Source organism: Dipodomys ordii, unplaced genomic scaffold (genome assembly GCF_000151885.1).
Source record: "Dipodomys ordii isolate 6190 unplaced genomic scaffold, Dord_2.0 Scaffold171, whole genome shotgun sequence".
Taxonomy (NCBI): Eukaryota; Metazoa; Chordata; class Mammalia; order Rodentia; family Heteromyidae; genus Dipodomys; species Dipodomys ordii.
In genome coordinates, this window is record NW_012267387.1 from 837,333 (window position 1) to 844,026 (window position 6,694).

The following is a 6,694-nucleotide window of genomic DNA, read 5'->3' on the forward strand; positions in this document are numbered from 1 at the left end:
ACCAACACACACACACACACACACACACACACACACACATATACAGTGGGGGGGGGGGAAGAGGGCGCTAAGTCTGGTGTGGTAGCACACTCTCAGCACTCTGGAGAGAGAGGCAGGAAGATCATGAGTTCAAGGCCAGCCTGGGAAACCTAGTAACAGAAAACCAAGTGATGGGGGTCGTAGCAACTCTCCCTGCACCCCACAGTTTCAGCATCTAATGCTGGAGGAGCTTCAGTCCCTCCTGCAGTGTCCCCCAAATAACCTAGTCTGTGCAGTAAGGGCAGGTCTGATGCAAATGAAGCTTTGACCAATCTAACCTGCCTTCCCCCTGAAAGTAGAGTGTGGGGGAGAGCTGAAGCTGGTCCCATGATTTGGGGAACTGAAGGCCCCTCTCTGTGGCTTTTACCCTCTCCTCGATCTGGAAGCCCCACGCCCCATGGGTTGGATCCAGGATCCTGGAGCAGATGAAGACCCCCTAAGATTCTCTACCCTCTTCCTCCACCAGGCTCAGTCTGGACACTCCAGATATGGGGCCCTGTCTCCCACGCTGGCTGGCTAGCCTGGCTCTTAATCTGTCAGGAGAGGGCTTGAAGAGTTGGACCCAAGGGGGTGTGTCTGGAGACAGGAGCCCAGCAGAACACCCAGACAAGGTGGGTGTAACCCTGCGGCCAGTCCCCCAGAAGCCAACAAACGCTGTAGGTACAAGTCATCTTAGGATGCTCGGGTGGAGTGGGTGCGGCAGGGTGCGGGTTTAACTCATGACCGGTGCGGCTCTGGGCCCTGGGACTCGCATCTGCAATCGTTGGGTTTCTGTGGCTAACAGCACGCAGAACAGGGGTGGGTTATAAAGAAAAGAGGTTGGTTCAGGAGTCTAGAGGTCAAACACCCCATATCTGGACCTTGATGATGGATTGCAGGTAGCAGAGTCCCAGGTCAATGTATATGACTGTCACAGGGCACAAGACCGGAGGTGTTGCTAGGCAGGTGCAATACCGCTTGAGCCACGCCTCTGCTACTTAAGCCACGCCCCCGTCGTTAGAGCCACGCCCCATCACTTGATTCATTCCTCCCACAACTTGATTGACGCCCCTGTCATTCAAGCCACTCCTCCTACTGCCTGAGCTACGCCCCTCCCGTTTGAGCCACACCCCCACCTCTTGATTCGCTCCTCCTACAACTTGAGCTTCTATCATTTGAGCTACTCCATCTACCGCTCGAGCCACACCTCTACCTCTTGAGCCACGCCCCCAATCCCTTGAGCCACGCCCCCAACGCTTGAGTCACGCCCTGTCGCTGGAGCCACGCCCCCATTGCTGGAGCTCAACTTCCTATAACTTAAGCGAGCCCCCGACATTTTGGTCACGTGCTCTGCCTCTGGGGCTGAATCCCAGGCTTAGGGTGATGCTTTTATTCACACAGGAATCGGGCAGCCTGGAGAAGAAAGTATTACGGTCCAGATCCGTGCCCCTGGCCTGCGAGGACATCGGTTGTCTGGAGCTGGCTCCAGAGTGTGAAGTGTGCACTTTACCTGGCCAAGGTAGTTGCGCCTGGCAGGGTTCCTGCATTCAAACTACTGGAGTGGGAAGATGTACATACATTCCCATCGATGGAGCCCCAGCTGGACCTCAGAAATGCAAGCGGTTGGGAAATGAGATGTAGGGCCTCTTGGGACAGAATGCTGGGTCTTGAGAGTCCCCCAAAGGGGTGTGGCTTCCCGCACCTGCTCCTCCCCCTCTCCCTTGGTGGCTTGAGCACCAGTGGAGCTGCCAAAGGCGAGGACTTTGCTGGTTTTCCGTTCCCTATTTTCATCTCTCTTCCCTAACAGTCTCCCAGCCCTGCAGGGGTAGGCTGGGGCAGGGCTGGACCCTCACACTGGTGCCCTCTGGGGTGGGTGTGTCTTGTAGAACTACAGCCCCCAGTGCTGCAATGCCTAGAGAAGGACCACGTGGAACCCAACCATGTGTGAGTGATTGCCTGAGGGGGGAGGGAATGGGATGGGATGAGAGGAAGAAGAGGGTCAAGTCCAGGAATGCCCCCATGCACTTTCAGTATTGCTGGTCTTTTTGTGGTGTGTGTGTGTGTGTGTGTGTGTGTCCGTGTGTCCGTGTGTGCGTCCATGCCTGTGTGCGCACGCAAATGTGCATGCACACCCATACTGGAGCGTTAACTCAAGGCCTAGGCCCTGTCCCTTAGCTTTTTCACTCAAGGCCGGTGCTCTTTCACTTGAGCCACAGCTCCACTTCCAGCTTTTTGCTGGTTCATTGGAGAGTAAGAGTCTCATGGACTTTACTGCCGAGGCTGGCTTTGAACTGCAGATCTCAGCCTCCTGAGTAACTAGGATTATAGGCATGAGCCACCTACACCAGGCTGGCTGCAGCCATCCTGCTCTTAAGCGATTGTGGGTAGCCATTGCCCAATTTTAGCTCCCAATAATGGGGGGATGGATTGGGACTTCTTGTTAGGGTCTGCTTCAGGGCCCAGGGCTGGGCTCATGTTAGGTACTGTGTATGTGACCTTGGGTAACTGTGGACTGTTTTGAACTCAATTCCTCTCCAGGTTGATGGTACAGGAAGTGCTTCAAGAACTTCGACAGTACCATGGGTAAGTGGGAAAGGAGACAGGGCGAGGGACAGGCATGAGGGACAGGTGTGGGAGAGGACAAATGTGGAAAGAGGTGAGGGAGAAGTGTGGGAAACACAACAGGGGAAAACCAGTATAACAGTGCCCCCCTCCCTTGCAGGTGTGAGGTGAGGTGTAAAGAAAATAGAGCAATGGGGAGTGGTAACACATGTCTATAATCCCAGCACTTGAGAGGTTGAGGAAGGAGGATAGTGAGTTAGAGGCAGCTTCAAACATAGCAATACCCCGTCTCAAAATATAACAATTATAATAAAAACAAGAGGGAGCTGGGTGCTAGTGGCTCACATCTGTACATCCTGCAAATGCTGGTACCAGGACTCAACTCAGGACTTTGACCTCTCACTTTTTTTTTTTTTTTTGTCGGTCGTGGGGCTTGAGTTCTGGACCTGAGCGCTGTCCCTCAGCTCCTCAGCTCAAGACTCTACCACCTGAGCCACAGCGCCCCTTCTAGTTTTCTGGTGGTTTATTGGAGATACGAGTTTCACGGCTGGCCTTGAACCACGATCCTCAGATCTCAGCCTCCCGAGTAGCTAGGATTACAGGCGTGAGCCATCAGCGCCTGGCAACCTCTCACTTTTTGCTCAAGGCTAGCACTCTACCACTTGAACACAACTCCATTTCTAGCACTTTGCTAGTTCCTTGGAGATAATTTCATGCACGCACACACACACACACACACACACACACACACACACACACATACATTCTCCTGAGGTGTCATGACTTGCTACTGCCCTCTGCTGGAGAATTTATCACACTATCCCTGTTGTGGGGTGGCCCCTCTTTTGCACCCCTAAAGCTCTGAAATGAGGGGCAGGAGAAGGGCAAAACCAGCTGTGGAGTCAAACATCTGTCTCCTTTGTCATGCAGGGCCCGGCAGAGGGCTCACCTGTCCACCAGCCCTGGGGGACCCCATTCCAGCCTCACCTGGTTTGAGTTCCTGTCTGAGTAAGTACAAGCTGTCAAAGTGGCTGGGTTGGGGTCTCTGTGTTTCCCCCCATCTCAACTTTATCCTAAAGAATGATGGGAGCCAGGCACTGGTGGCTCACGCCTGTAATCCTAGCTACTCAGGAGGCTGAGATCTGAAGATCCTGGTTCAAAGGCAGCCCTGGCAGGAAAGTCTGTGAGATTCTCATCCCCAATAAACCACTCAGAAAACTGGAAGTGACACTGTGGCTTCAGTGATAGAGCACTAGCCTTGAGCTGAAAGCTGAGAGACAGCACCCAGGCCCAGAGTTCAAGGCCCACGACCAAAAAAAAAAAAGGATGGTGGGAATGGGGGGCAGAGTTAATTCTGGGGAACACAGACAAGAATGTTATCCCCAGATTTCCCCCCCTTTCTCTCTCTCTTCTCTCTCTCTTCTTCCCCCCTCAACAAATATTTAAAGCTAGCACACATCCACATATCCTAGAAGAACAGGATCTCTCTCCAGCAAAACAGTTCTGCCATGGCTGGCTTTATTAATATTTATTTAAATGGCACTGGGCTGGTCACACAGGGGAATTGGGCAGGAATGTGAAGGCCAGAACATTGGTGAGGAAATGGCTTTTAAAAAATGGGTGGGCCAAAGCTGGGTGTGGATGGCTCCTGTCTGTAATCCTAGCTACTCAGGAGGCTGACATCTGAGTTTGGAGGTTCAAAGCCAGCCTGAGCAGGAGAAGTCCATGAGACTCTTATCTCCAATCAACCACCAGAAAACCAGAAGTGGTGCTGTGGCTCAAGTGGTAGAGTGCTAGCTAGCCTTGAGCAAAGGAGGTTGGGGAGTGTACCCAGGCCCTGAGTTTAAGCCCCACAACTGCAGACACTGACAGAAAAAAAATATATGTGGGCCTAACACCAATGTCTCACAGCTATGATCCTAGCTGTTCAAAGGCTGAGCTCTAAGGATTCAGTTCAAAGCCAGCCCCAGCAGAAAAGTCATTAAGATTCTTATCTCCAATAAACCACCATCAAAAAAGAAGGTGGTATTGGAGCTGTGGCTCAAGTGGTAGAGTGCTAGCTTTGAGCAAAAAAACTCAGGGACAGTACCTAGGCCCTGAGTTGAAGGGCCAGGACACACACACACACACACACACACAGTGGATTTAAGGTGGAGGTGTGGCTCAAGTGGTAACATACCATCCTTGAGTAAAAACAAAACAATAAAAAATGGGCTTGGAAGGTGGCTTAGTGGTAGAGTGCTTGCCTGGAATGCATGAAGCCCTGGGTTCGATTCCTCAGTACCACATACACAGAAAAAGCCGGAAGTGGTGCTATTGCTCAAGCGGTAGAATGCTACCCTTGAGCAAAAGAAGCTCAGGGACAGTGCCCAGTCCCTGAGTTCAAGCCCCAGGACTGGCCAAACAAACAAACAAAAAAGAGTAAGAGATAAATTAAAATTAAGAGAAAGCACCTAGACCCTGAATTCAAGTCCCAGTACTAGTACACACACACACACCAATAATAATTAGTCCAACACTGGTGGCTCATGCCTATAATCCTTCTCAAGAAGCTGAGAGCCAGAGTTTTGAGGTCGCCTGGGCATCTCCAATTAACTACCAAAAAGCTGGACTGTGGGTGTGACTCTGGTGGTCAAGCAAGTATGAGGACCTGAGTTCAAAAAGAAAAGAAAGGCCAGGTGCTGGTGGATCACATCTGTAACCCTAGCTACTCAGGAGGCTGAGATCTGAGGATTGCAGTTCAAAATTACACAGCAGAAAACTGGAAGTAGAGCTGTGGCTCGAAGTGGTAGAGCCAAAGAGCTCAGGGACAGAGCCCAGGCCCTGTGTTCAAGCCCCACAATTGCCAAAAGGAAGAGGAAAAAAAAGGAAGAAAGGAGCAAGGATGTGGGGAGGCATATTCCAGAATTGTGGGATGCCAAGGCGCCCCCACACACAACCCTGTCAATCTTCCTGTCCCCTAGGAACGAAGATGGCGCAAGCAAGAATGAGAAGACAGACAAGAGCACCCGGGTGAAGCGGAGCCTGAGCTCCCTCCGCAGCCGGGTCACCAGGCAGAAGGAGAAGGTCAGGAGGGTTGGGCAGGGTGAGGGGCTCCTTCCTCCTCCTCAGCTCCATAGATGACCTTTGACCTGGGATCCCAGGGATTTCAAGTTATTGCTATCCTATGCAGGGGAAGAGCCTAGTTCTCAGAGACAAGGCTCAGGATGCTCGTGAGAGGCGTGAGTGTGCCAACGGCCACCAGCTGGTACCAGGGACCTTCTCCAGCCATTCCAGCTGTCCCTTGTGTGACAAGCCTTCGCTGAGCTCTGGTGAGTCTACCAGTCCAGTCTCCCCCCGCCCCCCCCACACACACAACAGCCTCTGTCTTCCCATCTTTCCCGTCAGTCCTGTGGTCACCTTTACATGGCCTATCTTTGTTCAACTTTGTGGGCAGATCGAGAGCACAGGATGGGTTGCTGAGGATGGGGGAGCCCTTGGGTGACCTCAAGACAGGTGAAATTCCTATTGCCTCGACTTTGATGGCCACAGGTATCACCCTCAAAATGAGACTCCACGCAGGGTGTGCATTAGCTGGAGAGAGGGGGTACTGTGATAAAGTACTACTTTGTACCTACTGGCTGAGACACAGATTATGGCCGCACATTACTAAAGGATGGAGTTCCAAGAGAGAGCCCAGAGACGCGGCTTGAGTTGTTGGGGGCGTGGCTTGAGGGGTAAGAGGATGTGGCTAAGCGTTGGGGTGTGACTTTGCATGGTGTGGGCGTGGCCCAAGTGGTATGAAGGGTGATTCAAGCTGCAGGGGCGTGGTTTGAGTGAAGGGGGAGTGGCTCAAATGGTAAGAGGCATGGTAAGAGGGGGTGTGGCTCAAGTTTCAGGGGTGTGGCTTAAGCTATGGGGAAGTGGCTCCGTTGGGTGTGGCTTCAATGGTAGAGGGTAGCTGTGGCTTACGCAGTAGGGGCGTGGCTCAAGTGATAGAGCCCCTGCCTTCAGGCTCAAGGACCTACTAAGTTCATTCTACAGATTTGACTTCCCCACACAAAAACGTTTCAAATGTAGGGCACTGGTAGCTCACGCTTGTGAGCCTAGGTACTCAGGAGGCTGAGATCTGAGG

The 6,694-nt window shown here is 52.4% G+C and overlaps 1 protein-coding gene across 1 annotated transcript in view; it reads left to right on the forward strand.

The window, feature by feature from the left end:
• Positions 1-6,694, forward strand: part of Arhgef18 (Rho/Rac guanine nucleotide exchange factor (GEF) 18) — a 102,746-nt gene that overhangs the window by 13,332 nt on the left and 82,720 nt on the right. The window contains exons 4-10 of the mRNA XM_013033505.1: positions 506-650; positions 1,420-1,537; positions 1,905-1,962; positions 2,557-2,601; positions 3,511-3,588; positions 5,544-5,646; positions 5,753-5,891. Coding sequence (XP_012888959.1) covers positions 506-650; positions 1,420-1,537; positions 1,905-1,962; positions 2,557-2,601; positions 3,511-3,588; positions 5,544-5,646; positions 5,753-5,891 — 686 coding nt within the window. The remainder of the gene's footprint in view (positions 1-505; positions 651-1,419; positions 1,538-1,904; positions 1,963-2,556; positions 2,602-3,510; positions 3,589-5,543; positions 5,647-5,752; positions 5,892-6,694) is intronic.